This window comes from Zosterops lateralis (genome assembly GCF_965231275.1).
Source record: "Zosterops lateralis genome assembly, contig: SUPER_6_unloc_1, whole genome shotgun sequence".
Lineage (NCBI taxonomy): Eukaryota > Metazoa > Chordata > Aves > Passeriformes > Zosteropidae > Zosterops > Zosterops lateralis.
In genome coordinates, this window is record NW_028154616.1 from 895,930 (window position 1) to 919,141 (window position 23,212).

Consider the following 23,212-nt stretch of genomic DNA (forward strand, 5'->3'; position numbering starts at 1 on the left):
CAAGAAAACTTCTTGCAGTAACTGTTAAAGTGATTGTAGTGTTTATAAGGAGAGGTGAAATAACAGACAGATTCATCTGGTATGTTATTTATACATACATACATGTTGGCTGTGCTAGGACACTTAAAATTGGTAATAAAGCTGTGGGTCACCATGAGTGTTTGGTAGTCCTGAGGTAACGTACTCAGCTGTTCTTGCTTATGTCTACTGATCCTCGTAAGACTAGGCTGTTCTATCTAGTGCTGTGAAGGCTAAACGAAGATATACCTTCAAATGAAACCCCAGATGGTGCAATGTAAAGGCAGAGAAACTATGACTTTTCTGACGGTGGTGTCTTACCATCTGAACTGTTAAGTCTTATGAGTGACAAGGAAGTCATTCTTGACAGCTTGGTTTTCTTTGCACATCTGAATGATGACAGCATATTATGTATTCTACATGTATTATGTAATAAAGGTGTCACACATAACGATGTTACATATTTTATAGCAAAGTCTTTAATAGCTAGATGCAGTTGCATAAAATTTGCTGTTATTATGTGTCACCCCTGCATTTCTTGCTTTCGAGTGTTTGAGTTTTTGCAGCAGCTTCTCACGCTGCTTCATGTAAACAATATTGTATTCTTAGAATTTATCTGTATGTTTTGCATTCTTGTTCTCTGAGAGAGAACTTGACTGATGGTCATATTGACCAATGGAGTCAGGAGGTTGTAACCTCCTTGGGCCAATCTTGGCCCTCTGTACAGAATGTATATAAGCTATTGGAGTCAGATAATAAAGAGCCTTCCATGTTTGATCCTGCTGCTGCACACTGTCCTCTGTAAGGGTCCACACCACGTCGCAACATGTTGCCCCCTAAGGGCAGGGGTAACAAGTGGTGACCCCAGACATGTGAGAACGGGGCCTCCCATCACATTTGGTGACCCCCTCCGTGTCTGGACTGCAGCTGGGTCACATCTGGTGACCCTCCATGTCTGAACGGCACATCTGGACACTGTCCGTGTCTGAACGGATTCCTCACGTGGGAGAACAGGTCACATCTGGTGACCTCTGATTGCAAGAGAGACTGCGCGTCGGGTGGACCTCTCTGCTCAGTGAGACTGCAGCTGCTCTGCCTGAGGAATCGTGGTAAGAGATAATGGTCTCTAAACCCTCCTCAGATGAGAAAACCCTCATGTTGGATTTTTGCCTTGAAGTCCTCTGGAGAGAAGGAGTCTCCTTTCCTGGAGATGCTCTCCAGAAATTGTTCTATTATTCTAGAACTCATGGCTTTTTTTGCGGCTTTCAAAAAGTTTTTTCTACAGCAGAGTGGAAGTCTTTGGGCGAATATCTGCTCTAGGTTTTCTTTGCAGATCGCAGTGTGAAGTTATTGGAACTCATAACAACCTGGAACAGGCTGGAGAAGGTTTTGCCTAAATTGCAGCCTTCCAGCTCTGAGGACGGCTCCAGCCTCATCAGGCTGAGTGTCAGGGAAGACGGTGGAGTCATTCCTCCTGTCCCTGCTCCGCGGAGGTGGGCAGGACAGCTGACCCCCCCTTCCTTGGAAATGCAGCAGCTTGGGAGAGTGCGGGGCTTCTGAAAGCCCCGCGGGACTGGAGAGGTCAGCGCTCCTGAGTCCCTGCCGAAAAAGCGGCGGCGGAGGTGAAAGATCGCCTCCCCCACTTCCCTCCCCCCCGTGCTTTCCTGGCCTTGGAAGCGCCAAGAGCACTCTTGGATTGGGGGGGGCGAGGTGTTTTTTGCGGGTTTTCTGCATTGTGGAATTTCCATAAAATGTTCCGTGCAGTTTGGCGACAAGCCAAGTGCCCCGCTGAAATGGGGGGGGAGCCTGCCGAGCCCACGGGGTGCGGGGTGGCCCCAGAGAAGCGGTGGGGCCGGCCTGGAGTGGGCAAAGGTGCCCGCCCAGACCCCGCGGTGGGGCCGTGGCCCCACAGTGGCCAATCCCGTCCGTGACAAGGGACAGGGCGGCCCCACGCCGGGTGGCGCGGCTGGGCAGTGCAGGAGCCACAGCTGCGGCTCTGCTTGGGAATGCAGGGCCAGGACAGCCTCCCAGCCCCCTTCCACCCTGTGCCAATTGTGGCACTCCCCCTGAATCGCCCGCGCCTGTGGGGGCAGTGCTTGGCAAGCAGGACATGCCTCCTGCAGCGCTGCGATCTCCCCCCGTGCGGGGTCAGGGCGGCGCACATGGGCAGCGGCCGCCGGTCCAAAAGCGGCATTGAGGGACACGCCCCTCCCCGCGCTGCAAGCCTCCCCCGCGCCGAGCAGGAGCAGCGCGGCGGAGGCGGCTGCGGGCTCTGCGCTGTTCGTTTTAAAGGGACAGCGCAGCCACAAGTGGGTGTTTCCCCGCTGCAGAGGATCCTGGGGTCCCGGGTTCCCCTCAGTCTCGGATGATGTCCCAACTGAGGCTGATGCTGTGGGCGGCCGTGGGTCAGCATGGCGCCCCCTGCAGGGCAGGGATGGATTCCCCAGCTCTGCAGGTGCGGTGGGAAAAGCTCTCACCCCTGTCTCTGTGAAGCACACAGGACAGGATTCAGAGGTCGTTGATGCCTCATCTAACACTCAGGCCAGCAAGACTAATGCTCAGGCCAGCAAGAAACAAAGAAAGAGAGTGCAAAAAAGAGGAATCACTCTCTTGTTTCTTTGTGGAAGGTGTGGACGGCCGAATCACATGACAGATGTTTGCAAGGCAATCCATGTGAAAGGCCAACCTCTGTCAAACGGGCAGTGAGGTGCAAAGAGGAAGTGTGCTCGGACAGAAGAGTCTTCCCAATCCCCACAGCCGATGGAGGTCTGATGGGAAAGTTTAGTCCCACACCCACCTCTCCCTGTCAGAGTCCCTGAAGGGACCAGAATTGTGTTAATTTGTGTTTGAGTTTCTGTTCACAGGACAAAGATTTGGTGGTGAGAAGGCAGTTGCTCTGAAGTTACTGAGCTGCCTCAAGCCCCTGAGGACTGTTGTTCTGATCAGAGACTGTCCTGGAACAATTTGGAATGGACATGGCGATTTTCTCCTTTGCTGTTTAAGCAGCTGGAATTGACTGTTTTTCAAGATCCATTCGTCGCCCTTTGTGAATTGGTTTGGGAGCTGTTGGACCAGGATCATCTGGGAATCTTCAACCAGTCCTGGGAAGTTCCTGTGTTCTGCATCAAAACAGAACTCTGGGGAATGGAGGTTTTTATAAGTCCTCCAAAAAGCCAATCCTCAATTGTGAATCTGAATTATTGTGATTCATTTGTATCCTGCAGGTATCACTGGCTGATGAATGTCCAATTCCTTGCATGTTCTGGAATGGGTCATTTTTGCCCCATCTGCCACAAAGCGGCAAAATATTGTTTGAAAAAACAAACAAAACAATCAAAAAAAATTCTTTTGTTTGAGCTAATTATTGCTCGATTTCAGCCACAAAAATGGCAATCAATCATTTTGTATGAGCTCATTGCTTGATTGATAAATGCAGGCAACAATGCTTGCGAATTTGATGGGTGCAGATTTTTGTAAAATTCATACTCTCGGTATTATGGGAGAAATTTGTTTGGAGCAAGGCAAGCAGTGTTTTTTCTGCCAAATGCTCTGGATCCATGAGCTGTTGTGAGTGGCAAGAATCCTTTGGATATATTTTTTTTGCGGCCCAAAAATAGTCCAAATTTAGTGCAAGGACCCACTGTCTTTACAGACGATTTGGGAGGACGAGGTAGGCCAGTGTTGCTTGGAAGGATGGTTTTGAGAGCAAGTTTGGAAGCCTCTGAGGATGGGCAGTGCATTTGGTTGTATTGGGACTGCTGTCATGGCATTTCCACAGTTTTCCCAGAAACCTTTTCATTTAGTCACGGATTTAATTTCTGTGGTCGACATGGCACACAGATGAGTTGTTCAATTTAAAGGGAGTCAGCAATGTTGTTTGTTCAATTGTCTGAAAAACCTGTGTTGTGCCACAGAGGCCTGGTTCTTCAAAACAAAAATGGGGAACTCAGGGTGAAACCCTGCAAATTTAATTGGCAAAGGCTTTGCAGGCCATGGAGCACCTTACAGGTGCCACAGAATTTCACTAACCCTGCAATGTGAAAAGCAAGAATCTGTGACCGAATGAAGGTCAACAGTGGAGGAACCGATGGTCCTCCCATGGGAACAGAAATTGAACTGTAGTTCATTTTCTTTTTTCCTTTTTTCTTGTTTTAAAGGTAAAAGGGTGAGATGTCACCCCTGCATTTCTTGCTTTCAAGTGTTTGAGTTTTTGCAGCAGCTTCTCACGCTGCTTCATGTAAACAATATTGTATTCTTAGAATTTACCTGTATGTTTTGCATTCTTGTTTTCTGAGAGAGAACTTGACTGATGGTCATATTGACCAATGGAGTCAGGAGGTTGTAACCTCCTTGGGCCAATCTTGGCCCTCTATACAGAATATATATAAGCTATTGGAGTCAGATAATAAAGAGCCTTCCATGTTTGATCCTGCTGCTGCACACTGTCCTCTGTAAGGGTCCACACCATGTCGCAACATGTTGCCCCTCTAAGGGCAGGGGTAACAATTATGCAGCAGAACTTTGTGCTACTTTAGGCAACTAAAACATACATATTTCCAAATTTTAGTGAAACATGTGATTTTGAAATTTGCCTCCATCACTAGTCTTACTCTGTTAGTCTTTTGTTTTTCCAGAAGAATAAAAATTGCCTCCTTATCTGTAATTTAGCAGGAAACATTATTCATTAGTAACTTAAATTTTCGTATTTGTTTTAATGAGTATACCTGTTAAGCAAGATGTCTAATATGGCAAGATTTTGGATGTACTCAATGGAAACCATCTTTGATATTTGTGCTTTTGGTTTGAAAATTGTGTTTTCTCCTTTAGTTGAAACGGTGTCTTCTCTAGTGGTTTTGCTGAAATTGTGTTAGTGGACAGAATAGTGACGTGCATACTTCATATAGAAATAAAAGTTAACATTTAAATAGTGAGCAATCTGTTTTGAGCAGGTATGCTTGAAAGTTTGTTAGAAACAGTTTTGGGTGTGTGGTGTCAATGACAGAGGAGGAGTAAAGGATTGCATAATTTTACAAATTGTGGCAGAGTAAGGAGAAGAGGAAGTTTTTCTGGAAGCTATAGGAGAACAACTGAAGCATGAAATAACTAGTTTCATGAGGTTTTGTATAAGAGACATATGCAATTGACAAGAAGAGACAGAGAAAGGCACTCTTGGGATAGCATTTCTGACAGCGTAAGATGCTCAGTGTTCTACAAGTCAATATGGAAAGGGGGTATGTTGTGGTTTTTCTGGTGTGATGTCTTCAGGTTATACAGAGAATAGTAGTTGACTTTTCAACAGTATGCCTACCTTTTAAATGTTCTCTGCTCTTAAGTGGGAATACATGGTAAGTAAAAGTTTTCCAATTTAAAAATACTTAGAATGACATTGCAGTGATCCTCACATGGAGTACAGGTATTATTGTAGCCCTCAAATTTGAAAATCTTAACTTGGTTTTATAGAAATTGCATTTTACATATGCTTCTTCCAGTTTTCAGGTCTTTGATAGTCAGTGGCTGAGATCTGAGTTTGCAATTTTGTTGTATGGAACCCAGCATAGATTGAGTTGTTATTTCTCGAGTAGATACTGGGCTTTTCATAGATCTGTAATTTTTTTTTTTTATAAAACTAGAAATGTAATGACAGTTTGTTTATAAGGGGATATATGTCACAACTTTTGGTTTTATTTTCTTATTTGATGTTGTGGGTTGACCCTGGGCAGATGCCAGGCACCCAGAAAAGCCATTCACTCCCCTCTGCAGCTGGATAGAGGAGAGAAAATTGAATGAAGGGTTCATGGATTGAGAAAAGAACCAGGAGAAATCACTCATCAAACACCATGAAGGGCAAAACAGGCTCAATTTAAAGATAAAAAGTAAATTTATTACTAACAAAATAAGGACAGGATAATGAGAAATAAATAAGCCTGTAAAAGTACCTTCCCTCTACCCCTCTCTCCTTCCCAGCTCAACTTCCTACCCTAGCAGTGTAGGGAGACAAGGAATGAGGGTTATGGTCAGTTCATCACCTGTGGATTCTCCCTCTTTTCAAGGAGAGGTGTTGTTCCCATGCTGCATTGAGGAGTCCCTCACATGGGAGGCAGTTCTCCATGATCTTCTCCATTGTGAGTCCATCTGACAAATAAAAGCTCTCTGCAAACTGTTGCAACATGAGTCCCTCCCACAGGCACACAGTCCTCCCAAAACTGCTGCAATGTGGGTCACTCTTCCATGGGGTGCAGACCTCCAAGGACAGGTTGCTCCAGCCTGGAAGCAGGGCCCTCTCTCCACCCGGTCTCCCACCGGATCACAGGCTCCTCTAGGTCTGCACCTGCTCTGGCATGGGCACTTTCCCCACAGGCTGCAGGTGGATCTCTGCATTCCCTGTGGATCCCCACAGGCTGCAGGTGGATCTCTGCATCCCCTGTGGATTCCTACGGGCTGCAATGGGGACATTGTGCTTTCACCATGGTCTCACCATGGCCTGAAGAGAATTCTCAGCTCCGGTACCTGGAGCACTCCTCCCCTTCCTTCTCCACTGACCCTGGGGTCCCCATGTTGTTTCCCTCACACGTTCTCACCTCCTCCTCTTCTCTAGCTGGAATTAACAGTGCCTCACTACAACATTGTTTTGTTTCTTCCTAAATATGTTATCACAGAAGTGTTACCATCATCCCTACTTGGCCCAGCCTTGTCCAGCAGCCTGTCCATCTTCTGAGCCATCAGGGATTGCTCTGCTGGACATGGTGGAAGCTTCCAGCAGCTTCTCACAGAAGCCACATCTGTGGCCCCTTCTGCTGCCAAAAACCAGGCCCTGCAAAACCAACACACTTTGCTAGCATGAAAACCATGCCAAATTTCCATTTGACAAAGGTAATGTAAAAATTTTTACAGAATATTCATGTACATTTCTTGAGAGGGATGTTACACTGAGGTGTAGTAACGCACAACAATTTGCTGGTAGGATACTAAAAGTTCCAAGGATTTATGGCTAGAATACTTCATAGTTTGCTTCTAGGTATGCCTGAAGCAGTGCAGCCATGAGTGAAAATTGTAGGTATCTGACAGCTGTGAGTGACCTCAGTGGGGGTGAGTCAGTGTCGAACCAGGTCTCTAGCAGTATCCTCATTATAGCTGGTGCTAGTTGGCACCCCTGATGGCAGTCCCAGTGGAATTACTGAATCAAAGCACCAGGTTGGTCTCCTCGTTTGATGTGCAGTGCCAAGAGTTAGCTGAAAAACTTTGTTTTCTGTTCTCCCGAAGAAACCATTTATTCTGGTTGAGTAAAATGTAGTTTTCACAACTGACGAGGGATCGTTGTGTATTTATACACAGAATTTTCAAGTGGAGCAATAGTGAAACATCAAGAGCAAGTATTATTATGTATACATAAAAAAATGCTGAAGCACCACTAAGGCATCATTGTACATCTCTGTGAAATTACTTGAATGATTGATGTCATGTCAATGCCTGTGACAGTCAAGAGAAACTAGATGAGAGAAAAGATTCTGTTTATTTTGTTGAAGCTGTGTTAATTCTTTACATTTTTTCCTGCACAGATCCCTCTCAACTGAGTAAAATAATAATAATAATAAAATTTATAAAGCATTGCAGAATACCAGAGATTAACTGAAACCTGCAGAGCCTGAAATACTTTAGGAGACATTGAACTCTTTCTCATTCTGCTCTTTCATGTAGCTGAGAAGTGCGGATCAAGTCCTGGCTAGCAGAATTACTATGCTATGTGTCATAATGTAATAAAATACTGTGTTATGACCTGAACAAAGGACCTGAACCCAAGGTTCTGTATTATTTTCCAACTGTGTTATTTCCCAAGAATTCTGCAAGCTTTTGAAGTTGTTGTACAAGAAAATCTCTTAAGGCCTCATAACCATAGTTGTTGTAAATAACTTTTTTTTTATTTTTAAAATAGGCTAGATTGTCCATATTCCCAGTGGTCTTTTAAAATCTTCTATACATTTCAGGATTACTAAAGAGGGAGTGAACATGTTGAATATTTTGAGATGTTAAAGATTGCTTGTCTGTAGCAGTTGGGAATTTATTAAAAAATTACCATACTGTTACCCCATACACCCCCATCTCCAAATGAGAGCTAATATTTTCTGCTTTTTCACATCCTCAGACCATGGTCTATGAAATTGTCTTAGCTTGCTACGTGGTATCTTCAAGTCATTAATATTAAGCCCTACAAGTCTCGTTTCTCCATTTATAGCAGAGGAGCTAAAAGCTCTTTGTAGTTTTTTTGTGTTTCCAAAATAGTCTGAATATATAAAATGCTGTTCAAGTACTAAGTTCAAATATTTTCTCTTAAGCAAGGCATGGCTTAGTCAGATTTTAACCTTCTAAGATTGCCTAAAATGATTACAATCTTCTCTTTTGTGACCCCTAGTAGTCTAAGCAGCTTTCAAAGGTATCACCAAGACCTGATGAAAATCCCCATTCAGTTTTGCTATGTAATACTATGATATGCTTTCTCATCTCAGGCTTCTTAGAACTATAACCTTGGCTGTTTTTCTTAGTATTTACAGATGTTCCCTGGTTTGCCTTTCCCGCTTTTTCCACTAAACACTGTTTTTGCAATCTATTGAAACAGAAAGGGTAATAGATTTTCACACTAGGTAAGTGTGGTCGTAGAACATAAAATCCTCTATTGACCAAAGAAAATATTGGAAGACTGAAAAAGAAAGTGGAAAAAATTCTGCATACCTGGGAAGAGCAGAAGGCATGTGACTGTAGGAAATAAAAATTTTCAACATAGTTTATTATTTAACAATTCATTATTTATTATTTATTTGAGATTTTTCTGGAAAGTGGATTTACAGATCATGTAAGTAAAAAACTGAAGTCAAAAGGAATTTGAGGGTAAATGAAGAATATTTTGAGAAATCATGTGTAACAGACAGTTTTTATTTGAATATAGGCACAAAGAATGGTAGACTAGGGAAGAGTTTCTTTGTCTTCTAATAAATGTTCTGAATTCTTGGTAAAACATTTTATTTTAAATAAATAAAGTGTCATGCTTATAATCTAATAAATTAGTCCTTGTCATCACTATCATCATCGTTACTATCCTATCAAAAAAAGGGTTGATACTTGTATTTCCTTTCATAAGGTAATAAATCTTTTATCGCTGTGCACTTGCTTTGATTAATTAAAGTGTATGAGATAGCCAAGATGCTTAAAATTGTGTCTTCTGTTCCACGGAGAAACAGGAATTCAGAGAACTGGCCTGAACATTGTAATATAGTCATTATAACCACATAAAAGGCATCGGGTTTTGGTGAGGATCTATATTCAGCAATATGCCTATATCCACCATTGGTACACACGAGGCAGTGCATAACAAATACGTTATATACAGAAGCTATAATTTCACACAGCTTAAAGACTGCCATCAAATGTCAACCTAATAAGTTTATTTTTTTTTTAAATTTGCAAACTCCAGAATGTTTTCCAGCTGAAGCATCTCCCTACCAAAGAGTAAATTTCTACTTACTTAAAATTTATTTATTTTTTTAATTAACCTTTTCTAATCGCAAAAGTTCGGCAGATCACAAATCAAAAGCTGTCACAAAGAAATGTAAGAAAATTTCTAGTAATAAATAAATAAATACTGTTCAGAGTAATTTTGCAGATTAGTTGGTAGAGCACTACTTCAGAGGCACCGATACTGTCTACTGGGAAACTGGACAATAACAATTTATAGTTTTATCCAAGTCTCATTTATTTTTCTCTCCCACATATGGAATTTTAAAGTTCATTCATTTGTATGAGTCATGAAGGTAGAAACACTGCCCAGTTGGAAAAAGTGATACATATTTTCAAGAAAATTCCTCTCATTATATTGAGGAGGAAATACAATCTCAAAACTATATAACTATATAGCTTAAATTAGTTTAAGTCTCTTAGGTCAATAATTGTCCTTTTTAGGAACTGTCAGTTCTTATTATACTGAATAGTTGTGTTGAGTTATGGGCTGGACAGAAATCAATTCAAAATCATGTGTGCGATCATGATATCCCTCTTGGAAATTGTTCATTCACACTGTTTCTCAGGTTTTGTGCTGTATTTAGTAGGTGGATTTATTCTGCTCTAATGAGGAGAGCGTTGTGTAGCTGAATGTTCTTCCATGTGGTTGGATTCATAAGCGTCTTCCTTGTAATGGAGCATTTTCTTTCCACAGTGGAGGCAGTGTCTTCTTGGTGTGGGCAGAAATATTTTTGCAGTACCTGTTTTGCAGGTACTGCTTAAAAATGTAGGAATATGTTGATTAATCTTTTTAAGTCTGTGAAATTCATTGAGATTTTGAGATAAAACAAATTATGTAAGTCACCTTATATATAGGCACAACCCAGAACTTTAGGATTAGATACCCAAGAAAGCATTGGAAACTTCAGAGGTCATAGAATCAGAGGGTAGCCTGAGTTGGAACAAACCCAACAGGATCCCTGAGTGCAACTCCTGGCAGGACACTCCAAGAATTCCGTCCTGTGCCACAGAGCATTGTCCAAACACTTCTTGAGCTCCATCAGGTTGAGCTCTGTGTGGTTGGACACTGGAACCTGTAGAGAAGATGTGTTATCTTCTCCCTTGTCGTTGTGTCCTCTTTTCCTTGTCAGTATGGGAATAATAATAAAAACCACTTTAAAGTTAAGGAAGAACAGTAAGCACAAACATCCCTGTTAAACTATTCTCTCCAGTGATCAGGTGCCTAAATCCAAAATACATTAAGTGTTTTACGTGCTTATGATTCAGTGCACCTTATTCTCCCAGTTATTTTTAAAATGACAAATGCCAATAAAAATATGTTTGGTCCCATGGCAGGAACTTGGAATTCTTTTCCTGGTGGGTAAATATTAACTACAAGGTTGTGGACTCTTGATCCATTTTGTCTACTTCTCTAGGTCCAGGATCTATTCTTTCTTTTCTACACCTTGGCCTTGCTAAGCAGGGCAGGTATCTCAGTAGTCAGGACATTCCTGCTGAAGGTGTACTCTTGAGTTCTGGCATACTGGAAAAAAAAAAAAAAAAAATTAGTCAGTTTTCATTTTCTTTAAGATCAAGCAGGAAAGGAGTAAAGAGTTAAAGCTGAAGTAGCCACTGAGGAATGGTTTGGACCAGTTTTCAATGTTCGCATGTGAAAATACATAAACTATTACTTTGGGAATAGCCCTGTTGCTTCTGAGACAAGTTGAGTGCTTGTATCTAATTCCTGCCATTCAAGGGAGAAAGATGGCGTTGTTACAATGAAACTTGAGGCTATTTATTTGTTACATTCTTACAGGAAACAGATTCAACCTCTTCTAGGACAGTTTAGCCAGTCAGAGGCTTTGTTAATCTCGTCTGGAGTTGAGCCAGGGACTCTGGATGGCGTTCTCCTGGATGCTGGCTGTTCTTCTGTGCAATTTGATACACCTGAAAGAGGTTTTTCCCTGCAGAAGGATGGACCTTTGGACATGAGGATGGATAGTGGCAGGTACATTATAATAGAGTATTTATTCTTGAATGTCAAAAACTGTCTGTTATGCAACACCTGTGCATTTCTTTTCCTCTTAAAATGAAGAATTCTTGTCATCAAAACACATCTAATTTTACATGAGTGTCCTGTCTTTCCTTTTGTTGAAAGGCTTTTTTCTCTCTCAGTGCTCAGCCTTGGTTATTGTCTTTGTCTTCTTTGAAATAAGAGGAAGGTTCCATGAGTAATTAAACCAGTAATATTTTATTTACTGTACCTTTAAATGGTAACATTTTTGGAATGTATGGTATACAGTCACACGAACATCTCTCTTTCAGAGGCCTGTTATTTCCACACTTTCCATACATGTAATTGATCTGAAGGCTCACAACTTCTTATTGCAATCCCTTTCCTTTTCTGCCACACTTGCTATTTGTGGAAACTTCACTTGAGCAGATTCAATTGCTCCCTCAGGAAAGGAGCAGCGTCCCTCTTTTGTGCAATGACCATCTGATCCAGTTGCTTCTCTGTAGAAGGAACATAATAAAAATAAATAAGTAAAATCCCATCCATTATATCTGCTAGGTTAAATCAGATAGCTACATTGCTTTTAACATACTAGTATGATGTTGTCTTCTATGCCCATATATTTGTTGTTTTACTTAGCAAAATTTCTTTGCTGCCTTTCTCTTTGTGTAGGAGGCACATCAGGCTTACTCAATTGTCAAATTAATGGTTACTAAGTAAATCACCTGTATTTAAATTTGGATTGGTGTTTAGTACTTTCAAGAGCATGAAAATCAGTTGTGGAATGATAATTTCCACCTATGCAGCATTTTTGTTTTCAGACAACCTGATTTAATTCTGCAGCATTTTGCTTTTTGCATGGGCAACTGAAGAATCTGTCTTGTATGGCTGTAATTGCATGACACATTACATGACAGAGAATGACAATTTTTTCTCAGTATTTTGATAAACGTGGTGTCTCAAGAAATGCCATTTGTTCTTTCATTGCTCACAAGAGCCAATGGAAGCCTCAATTTCTAAGGAATTAGCTTACCATATTAATATTAAATCGTAACACAGCAAGTTTCATGATACTTGCTTTTTCTGGTTTTGTGCAAAATGCTCCTGTGATTCTCCTGGCATTCAGTGTTCAGATTTCAAGAATCTGAACTCCAGTCTTAAATATGTCTGATGCATCATGAGAAAACAAACACAGAATGGGAGCATAAGAACAAAGGATACCTGAGGCATAACAAAAGCTTTACACTCCTTGCACTATGGTTGTTGCTATGATACTACTTGCCTCTAAGTTTGTTATCTGTTGTAAGATACTGCAGGGGAGTAAAAAATGCCTGAAAGAGAAGAAGAGAATTTAGAAGAGAATTTATTAAGTAGTTTGTATATTTACTCTGATTAGTAAACCCACAGATGATGTTCATAAAATACCTTGAACTATTTCAGTAGCGAAGTGTAAGAGATACATATATAGATTGAAGGCTTACACTGTTTAAATTGTAATAGGTAATTTATATGGCTAGGTCATTTATATTATCTCAGGAGAGTATTTATATATAAATTCTTATGCCTTTTAGTTAGAAGTAATGTTTAGTTATCTTCATTGGCAATTGTTTTCATGGCAGGAGATGTGAAAGAAAAGATCCTTGAAATCACTTCTGGCTAGAAAACAACGTATGATGAAAGGTGGCTAAAATGAACCTGTAAGAGTCAAGTTTATATTCTAAAGCTGGCTAAATAGAAAGGTCACACATAATTTCCATGCTAGCACAATACTGGAATATATTTATTCTTGTCACCCTATTAAGCATAGTTTATGATAATACTTGGAAGTTAAAACTGTTCTAATTGAAGTTAAGGAACAAACTCCATTTAGACCAGCAAGAAAAAGGATTTAAAAGGTGCAAGCTGTTTTCACAGCGTTGCCATCTCCCCTCTGAAAACCTCAAAGGCACTTGTATGCAGTGTGTGTGTTTGACTTTATGTCTCAACGCTAAGAAGCTTCACCTCTTGTCAATGAAAGCTGACGTCAGTGAACTAATTGGCTCTTCTCGTGCGTAGGTACCCTGACATGCCTACCGCTGCTGATGTTGTGAACGCTTTAGATCAACAGGCGATTGCGTCCATCCTGAGAACGTACGGTGAGGAGAGGCATGCCAGGAAAATCGCTGCAGCCATCGTCCAGGCACGCAGCATATACCCCATCACCAGAACCCAGCAGCTTGCAAGCATTGTTGCAGGTACCCTCATTAATTCTTCACAGCGGCTGCTGAGGAGGAAAAAAATATTAATCCCCAAAGTCCCAGAGGGATCTATTTGTACTTGAAATCATGCAGGATCTAATCCTGCCTGTTCTGCTCTGATGTCAGATCTCTTCTTTTTTTCTTTTTTTTTTTTTTAAGCTCCCATTTTTTGTATTGTAGTTTGATAATTAGTTTAATAATAGATTTTAAAATGAAGTTATTTATCATTTTGTCAACCAAGTTGAACCACAGCAGAATGGCAGTAGCCTTGGGTATTCTTTATCTTGGCTATTTATCCTGGCTACTTTCAAATATCAGATATGTCATATCTGTCTTAGTTTTAAATTCCTGTATTTTAATATTTAAAGAGGAGGTACCATGGCAGTTTCCAATTATGAGTAGAATCAGATAATTTCTGTCTTTTTAAAGAATCTGGAAGCACAAAGCGATACATGGCTTGCTTCACCTTGTGCATGCCAAGTAGATCAGGCTGAAGAGACTATTGAAACACTTCATCTTCCTTGCTCCTCACTGTAAACAACTTGAAGAAAATGCAGTTAGGCAGGAACTGTGCTTGCATCAAGAACCGTTATGTTTGTGTTCTCAAGTAAAAATTTTCAAGGAAAAATATGAGACACAAATCCTATTCATTAACATAATATATAGCATTAGAATGTTTTTATTTTTTTAACTAAATGGTGAAAATCACTACATTTTGTCACGAATAAGTCTAAACTCAGTTTGAATATAGACCTTTAAAATTCTAATCCAAGTTTAACCTTTGCTAAAGAACAAGTATAAAATATTTTATCAGTATCCTGAAGAGTATTAAAAAATTTTGGTATTCTTAAAAATTTGTATTACTTAAACTAGAAGTCTAAGGCACTTAAATTTAATGATGGAGAAATTAAAAGATTTGGATTTGTAGAAGTCAGGATACTTTAGCAGAAGTCAACCAAGGCCCAAAGTTTAGCTGATATGATAAAAGGACCCGAAGATACTGCTTGCTGTTGTAAGGCCCTGCTGTAAATATAGTGAATCTAAGCAATCTTAAAAAAAATAAAAATCAAAGAGATAAAGCACTATGTGACTTTTATAAGCCTTACATTTTTAATTACATTTTTAATTACATTACATCATTAGCAATATCCTGAAATAATAATTTTGGGCTTCGTCATATATATCTCATGCTTTTTGAAAAACTGTTGATTGTATCAGTTTGCCATTACTCAGTTTAATGCAGTGATAGAGTTTCTTCAAAGATATAACATGTTATGTGTTGTAGACAAGCAACTTTAGTAATTCTGAAATAATTTTGTGCTATAGTTTAAACTAAGGAAATGAAAATACTAGTTTATAAAAGACAGTGATTGAAGATCCCTTCATGGTTAATGTGTTGCATGTGAATCATCAGTTAATGGTCACTTTCTGTGACAATGAGAAGGATTTTTTTGTTCTCACTTTAAATTCTCTGCTATAGTTGAAGAGCTTCTTGATCTCTGATCTATGCATCAGGTGGTGTACATGCCGAAAACAATGAGTACGGCACACATCTGCCAAGACAATAAATGTCTATGTTTTGTGTGCTTTTTTTGGTGTACACAAGTATTTATAAGAGTTTTAGAGCTGTTACACTGATCCCTGTATGCATAAAATTTCTTCCAATTTTAATTTGGTTCATCCAGTAAGGAAGCACTATGATGGATCCTATAGGTTTTTGAACTGATTAAGAAAACCTTAAGGAAATTTTTCGTAATTGTGGTATATTTTGATTCATTTATCATCTATCATTAATATATATTCTTACATGAAATTACATTGGTGAAGTTATTGGGATAAGCCAGAGCTAAAGTGCCAGAGACCACAGCTACAGGAACCTCTTGATGGCTCAACTCAAAACCACACTGATTAATTCAGGATTTTACCAGAGTAAGATTTATGACCTATTAGTTAAATTTTATGTCCTTAAAAAACTAAAATATTAATTATAATAATAATTTCTTGCATTTTAGATTTTGCAGATTCTTTGTGAGCCTGATTATCCTCCAGAACAGGGTCATTATTTTTGTCTAGTATGGGAACCAGAACACAAGCAAAATAATCTAGCGAGTGAAGCTGGGTGTCAGTATCAGAGAATTTGTGTAGTGTCTGTATTTCTTTTTCCTCTTATTGATTACTACAGCTTCAGATTTTCTAGAGCTCCCAAGTTTTACATTAAGGTCTGGCTGATAATCAGAATCACAGTGCATCTAGATTTGGACTAACCTAAACTTGGAAAATTTAATTTCTTTTTATAGAATGCTAGACTTCTGATCTTTCCTACCAGCCCCACAAAGGGTTAAAGCATGTTTTGCAGTTCCCAATTTATTGGAAGATAAAAGTGAAGGATATAGTTTAAAAAAAACCCAAGGAAACAAAACAGCATTAAAAAAATTATCTTTCTCTTTCTGTTTATAAATATTATCCAAAAGGCTTCTGATCTGTTTAAATAAGAACTCTATGAGCTATGGAATCTGCAGTAGGAGGAGTTTTTGGTTCAGTCAGAACAGCATCTCTTCCTGCAGCACAGTCGAACTCTTCTCACTGTTTATAATTTTTACAGAGCTATTTGCAACATTGAATGCTCTGTAAATACTAAAAATCAGTAGTTCTCAAATGAAGGGTTGTGAATAGATGTATGAAAGCTGATTAAGAAGCACTTTCTGATGTCTTTTCTTGTACCTCATTGTGTTGTTTGGAAACAATAGGTCTAACTGCATGTGCAGGAAAATTCATTAAAAATGGTGAAATTTTTAGAATGTAATTTTCACGTGCTTCTCCTGTACAACAAATGGTCTATTGTGATTTCTTTTCAGGGGGCAATATACCTTTTTATCTATTCATTTTTGTTAATTTTTTTCCTCAGCATTATTTAGATACAATCTGTTAACAGACAATTTTGAGATCATGTAATCATTTGACTTTAACTTGAAAGGAGCTGTTGATGATATGTTAAAGAAATTTAAAAAGTTAAAAAAGAACTTTAATTGGTAAAGTCAATTTCATTCAGACTGGTCCACTTTTATAGACTTTAATTATCAGTTTGGAATTTGTAATATTTCGTGAATTTCAGATGGGTGAGAATTAACACTGTACTGAGGGAGCCTAGACAAAAGGACATTAGTTGCATCACAGAAACCTATTAAATGCAGTGCTAATTCAACAGACGAATTCCTGCGAACAGGTGCACGATCTGAATTAATTTTTAAACTCTCCCACTCTCTTACACTCTGGGGACTTTAATAGTTCATATTGACAGACACAGCACATTGCTAATTTTGTTCACAAGCTTTTAAAATTTCAATACATTTCAACATGTGTATCTATTAGATTTTTTTTAAGTGCAAGTATCACCAGGGCATCCTAAAACTAAAAATGGTTATTTCTCTCACTGGGATTTCAAACCATTCATCTAGCCAGAAGCGTGGTGTTTTTATGAATGAAATTCATTTTACAAGCTTGTCATACAGATTTTTTTTTTTTTAATGTTTTTGTACATTGAACAGCCAGTTACCAGGAAGGATTTACTTTAAGTGTCTTGGTAGCTGGAGAGGCCTGGGTGAGAAGTGATGTGCCTGAGCAGAAAGCACAAATAGATTTTTTTAAACTAAACTAGAAGAGTAAGAGTGATAGGAGAATTTTTCACCATAGATCAGAATCTATTGCCCTTACTAAAAAGCTGAAGGACAGTTTGACAGAAATAACTACCAGAGATTATGTTTATTAGTTAATCCCAGTCTTTGACAATAGACCAGCAAGTCTTTGAACATGTAAATGGTTTGATTTTTATTTTTTTTTAGTCTGGGAGTTTTGGTTGCATAAAACTGCAAAGTGGTTGCATTTCTTTACTGATTTCCTGAATATTAGTATTTTGTATTTTAAAATAGGACCTGTAGTGTTCTTTGTGCATGTTCAACTGAGGCATGTTAGCTTGTATCATACTTAGAGAATATATTTGGGCTTTAATTAATTTTTCTTCAGTGTGTGATAAATTATTCATACTAATAAATTAATGTCACAGTTAATTGTCATAGAAGGTTATTGTAGGAAGAATCTGCACACAAAAGCCATGGCAGGATAAGTGGAAGAACCTTCCAATGACCTGTTAGTGTCCTAGTCATGCTAATAGCCTCAGTGTCATGGTTCTTTTGTTTATTTATTCAGCATTGCAATTGCAAAGTATCAGTGTTCATGATCAGACCAATGAAAATCTGCCCAGATATCAGCATACTATGTCCATTTACATTTTCACAAAGCCTTTTGGAGTTGAATTTAGATTCAGAGAATGGTTTAGGTTGGAAAGGATCTTAAAGACCATCAAGTTCCAACCACCCTGTCATGGACAGGGACACTAGACCGAGTTGCTCAAACCCTTGTCCAGCCTGGCCTTGAACATTTGCAGGGATGGGGAATCCGCAGCTTCCCTGAGCAAACTGTTCCACAGCCTCACCATCCTCAAAGGGAAGAACTTCTTCTAACCTCTAATCTAATTAATTCAATAGTTCTGAGCATTCTACTAGTGTTTGTAGTTGTTACTTGGCCTTCAAAGAAAGTTGTGTTTATTTTGCCTAGCACAACATTCCTTTATGTTATGCATTAAGAGACAGTTTTCATCACACACAACTGGCACTCACTCAGTGGCTGTCCTAAGGGTTCCATTTTCAAAGAATCTATTTATAGGTATGTAAAGAAATATGGAAAAAGATACCATGCCAGTTAATACAAGCTTGGTGTCAGTTTCTTGGGATACCTTATGTTCTGTGATTTTTAGTTCTTCTTTTCATTGAGGTCTCATCAAAATGAGCTTTGTGACTTCTACAGTGAGAGTATACATTCTTTTTATGATTCATTGTAAATAAGAAAGTTATATTCTCAAGGACAGAAATTATATTAACTAGCTAGCATAAGTTCTTCTAGAGTTTGGAAATGATGGAGAAGCCTAGCTCCTGTAGGCTACATCTATTTACTCTGTTTTGTGGTTCAGCTTCAAGCCACAAATTCCCCTGCAGTCGTTTGTCGGGAGAAGTCAATCCTGTTTCCACTTTCTGTCTTGAAGGATTCCGATTGTAAGAATTGGAAGCAGCCACAGCTACAGTGGGTCTCTTCAGTGAATTTAGGAGCTGTCAGCTTTGGAGATCAGAGGAGCGAGGGAAGATAGTTAGGAAAATCAATTACTCAGAAACATATCTTAGCAATATAGCATACATGATAACAGCGTTGTTAACAACAACTGAATTTTAAAATCCCATTATTTTCCTTTATCTTGGCTGAACACTGAGATTGCTTTTGTGTTTGTGAAATGCTTTGTGAACACCTAGGCTTTTTAACAAAAGTAAAATCTTGCCTTTAAAACCTTAAAATCTTACCTTTAAAATTCTACTAATAATTTTTTCTGTGCAAGCATTATGGGTCAGGATATCTCCATTAATTTTTTTTCAATCACCCATGCAAATTTGCATTTCAACAACCAGTTTCAAAGGTACAGGATTCCCCTCTTTTATTTCAACCTAAAGTCACTTGATCATGAACTGTGTTTACTTCAAACACTTTGCTTCATTATATTGGAGCTTAGCACTGACATAAAATTAGGGCATTCTAATACATACATACCAATTGTATTGCCTCTTGTTTAGGAAAATAATTGTCCAGTTATGTCCTAGCATTAGTTATTCAATTTATCTTTACCAGACTCCTGTGATCACTTACATAATAGATAATAAATTTATTCAGGTTTCACAGATCTTACAGGATTCTTGCAGATCACTCCCTCTGATACATCAAATCAGGCTTCTCTAACTTTTTGTTCTGTATCCATTCAAGCCTAAAGTACATTAAATATTGGTATACTAAAATTTCTATCAAAATTTCAGTCTCTACAAAACCTTGTTTGACTCATAAGAATTTTGGAGAAGGGAAGAGAGAGTTTTGTTCATCTAATAAAGAAATATTTCATCTGGTTTAGGTCTGACAAACCTTGACACATTCTTCTGTGTAGGTGAAAACACAACAGAATCAGCTGCATTTTTGAAATTTCTTGAGGTATTTTTTGTGAACGTTTGAAGAAACACAGGTGTAGTGTTCAACAATTGCTATTCCCAAACAAGGATACCTCTTGTAAACTTCAAGCAATTCATTGAAAGATAGTTATTACCAGGTAGATATTGTCTTCAGTTATTTCTGCCTGTGAAGAAATGGAGTTCTCTGGAAGGCAACAGGTGAAATTATGTTCTTTGTAGATTAATTTTTTTTTTCCTTAAAAGTGTAACACAACTGCAAATACCAAATTGACATTGGTTACACTGAGCTGTAAGGTGAGACTTACCTATCCTATCTTTTTTTCATTATCTTGATTTCAGCCATTATTTTTTAGTTTAAATTCATGATTTTGATTTGTGAATTTTGGAGAAGGCCAGAAACCATCTTAGTTTAATAGGATTTAAATTCAGAGATATGAATTCAAAACATAAAATAAAGATATATTTCAAAGAAGGAAGCTCACTACTCAAGATTCAGTTTTGAACTGAACCTTTCTTTTCTGAAATTTCAATATTTTTCATTAATTTTCTTTTAATTTTTTTTGTCTGAAATTTTAGTATTTTCCCACTAGGTTCATTATACATGCTGCTTAAATAAACCATTCCACTCAAATAATATTATTTACTCTTGTCATCTTTGAGACAACAGTTAAAGTCATCTTGCATGAGTGGATTTCAAGATGTAGAAATGTTAAGTTATTAACACGCATCTCTTAAAATGTATGACAGGTGCTTTTCCAGCATCAGCACTCTATGCACGAAAGGACTTGCTTCAGAGACCTGCTCACATTGCTACCAAAACCTTCCAAGGCCTGAGGATATTTGTAAATGATGAGCTTCATGAACTCTTCATAGGACTGAGGACAGCTGAGAAGTTTCTAAAACCTGGAGGTCGCCTGGTAGCCCTGTCTTTTCATTCACTAGAGGATCGTATTATCAAACGTTTTCTTCATGGCATTGACATGACAGAAAAGTACAATCTTGGCTCAAAGCAGAAGATCAGACAGGCCCTGAGAAATTCCTCCAGAGGAGAAGGTAGACAAGAATCTCCCTGTGGAAAATCCAACTTGAAGTGGACTTTTATACAGAAAAAAGTTCTCACACCCCAGGCCAAGGATATTCAAACAAACCCAAGGGGAAGGTCAGCCAAGCTAAGAGCTGCTATTAAAATTTAAACCGAAATATATGATTACATGATTGTATTATTTCCTTAAATTCTATTTTCCAGAATGCTAACTGGACAGATAGTATCAAACAGAAAAAATAAAATAAAAGCTGTTAGAAAACATTTCTTTCTTACCTTTGTGCTTCTTTTTGATTGGGAAGTAGTACAGAGCATGAAAATGCAAAACAAATGCATATTAGTGGGTGTCACTGATTGTACAAAAAAGACATCTTGTTTTAAAAGAGCATCAAACACCAAGTTTATAAAACTTTGCGGGTTTGATGTATGTATTTGTAGTAGTTGCTTTAGATTAATTTCAAAATCCTGACATTAACAGTCTAATTTCAGTAGCTAATTGAGAAATATTTTTATGAGGGTGGATTTCACACACCTGATTCAGATGTCTGGTTTAGTCTAAAGTAAATTTAAACTAACCTAAGAATCCTTGATATATCTATCTCTGTATCCCAGCTAACTTGTTGCATGACTGGGACAAGAGCTACTTCTTAAATAAAGTGACGTTGGTATTCCATGTTCTATCCAGGAATTTGTAAATGGACTCCTAATTTTTAAGATAAGTATTTACATCTGAATAATCACCTAGTTGTTTAGTGATTAGTAATTGTAAATAATAACTGTATCTTGGGGGAATAAAGAGTTCTTAAAAAAACACTGTTGGCACTTGTACACTACAGTAAAGCAGTCAGATTTGTACTTAAACATCTGAATTTCTTCCTGCAACTGTAACTTCTGTGCATAGATCCACTACAACTTTTAGGTATTGATGGAATTATAATTAACCCATGAAAAATGCAGTATTGTGGGCCTTATGAAGTATTCTGCTTTGCTGTTGATCTTTTTTTAAGAGGTAAGTATTAAATTATTTTAGGAAAAGCCCATTATTAACACTAGCTGTCTGCTTGGGTGCTTTACTAGATTGTAGAACATTTTTCTTTTTTAACATAATTTCTTTTTTAGTTACTATGAATTAAATTTAGTTTCGGGTTTATATTTTGTCTTAAAAAAACACGGGATTTCTAGTTTTATATGCTACAAATGAATGGAAAATAGTATAAGTTTCAACTTCTTTGACCTCTGAGTCATCTCTTCAGGAAAAAGTCTTAATTTAGATAATCAAATTGGTACCAAGATTTCGTTTGTGATGTCTGAAACTTGGTAAAATAAAAAAAAGCAATTTCTGACTCAGCGAAATGACTACTACAGTGGCTTCTGAGCAACTGACTGGATTATTCTGAACTTGATTTTCATCAAGCATCCTCTTTGTGTTGATGTAAATGATTACTTCATGGTAGTTTTTTGGGTCATATTGACACAAGTTGATATTTAGGTTCACTATCTAATATACAATATTGTAAAATAGCTGGATTTTGTTTAATTCCTTGATAAAGGTAAGTCATATAATGTATTCTTAGGTATAGATGATAACATCTATCAATAATCTGAAATAATATCATCTGAAATGATGATGGGAATTTCAATTCTTTTCTGAAATTTCAATATTTTTCCACTAACTTCATTATACATGCTGCTTGAATATAACATTCTACTTCAAATAATATTACTTGCTCTTGTCATCTTTGAGACAACAGACTGTACCCTAAATAGACTTTTTTTTGTGCAAACATTAAATATAAATAGCTAAGTTTATTTTTAGCTAAGATTTCATACTGAAGTGTATTTCAATTGTAGATTTGAAAAATTATGCCTCCAGCATAGGCCTAGAAGAGCTGTAGTGCCATGCTGTGCATTGTTCAGGACACACTTCAGGGAAAGACCATCCAGTTATAGCAGAATTAGTACCTCAGAAATTATATGAAATCATTAGAATTCCTTATGCTTAAAACAGTGCTTAAAATCCACACTTCTCATACCTGAATTCAAAGGCACAGTTTCTTAGGATAATTGAACTACTGTATACAAGATTGTGTAAATACCCTCCCTCATTTAGGAAAAGAGGCTTTTTTTTGCCTTTAAGTTGGAGTTGCACAGCCATGATAGTATATAATTTGTTGAGTTTTTCCCCTTAGAGGGTCTGTTTCTCTCCTCTCAGCATCGCCTCACTTTCAGCTTTAAACATGACATATGGGGAGTCCTAGAATTTTAACCTCTGCTTGCCTGAAGAAAACCCCTTCTGCTTTCCCAGAAACACCTCTGGTTATATTTGGTTCAAGCCTTCTAGTATCTTTAAGAATTTCAC

The 23,212-nt window shown here is 38.2% G+C and overlaps 1 protein-coding gene across 3 annotated transcripts in view; it reads left to right on the forward strand.

Moving 5' to 3' along the window:
- METTL15 (methyltransferase 15, mitochondrial 12S rRNA N4-cytidine) overlaps positions 1-21,581 on the forward strand; it is a 102,933-nt gene extending 81,352 nt beyond the window's left edge. For all 3 annotated transcript variants that reach the window (XM_083885353.1, XM_083885352.1, XM_083885351.1), the window contains 3 exons: positions 11,321-11,512; positions 13,574-13,752; positions 20,559-21,581. In XM_083885353.1, the coding sequence (XP_083741479.1) occupies positions 11,321-11,512; positions 13,574-13,752; positions 20,559-21,004 (817 nt within the window). In that variant the 3' untranslated portion in view covers positions 21,005-21,581. The remainder of the gene's footprint in view (positions 1-11,320; positions 11,513-13,573; positions 13,753-20,558) is intronic.
- The last annotated feature ends 1,631 nt before the right edge of the window (positions 21,582-23,212 follow it).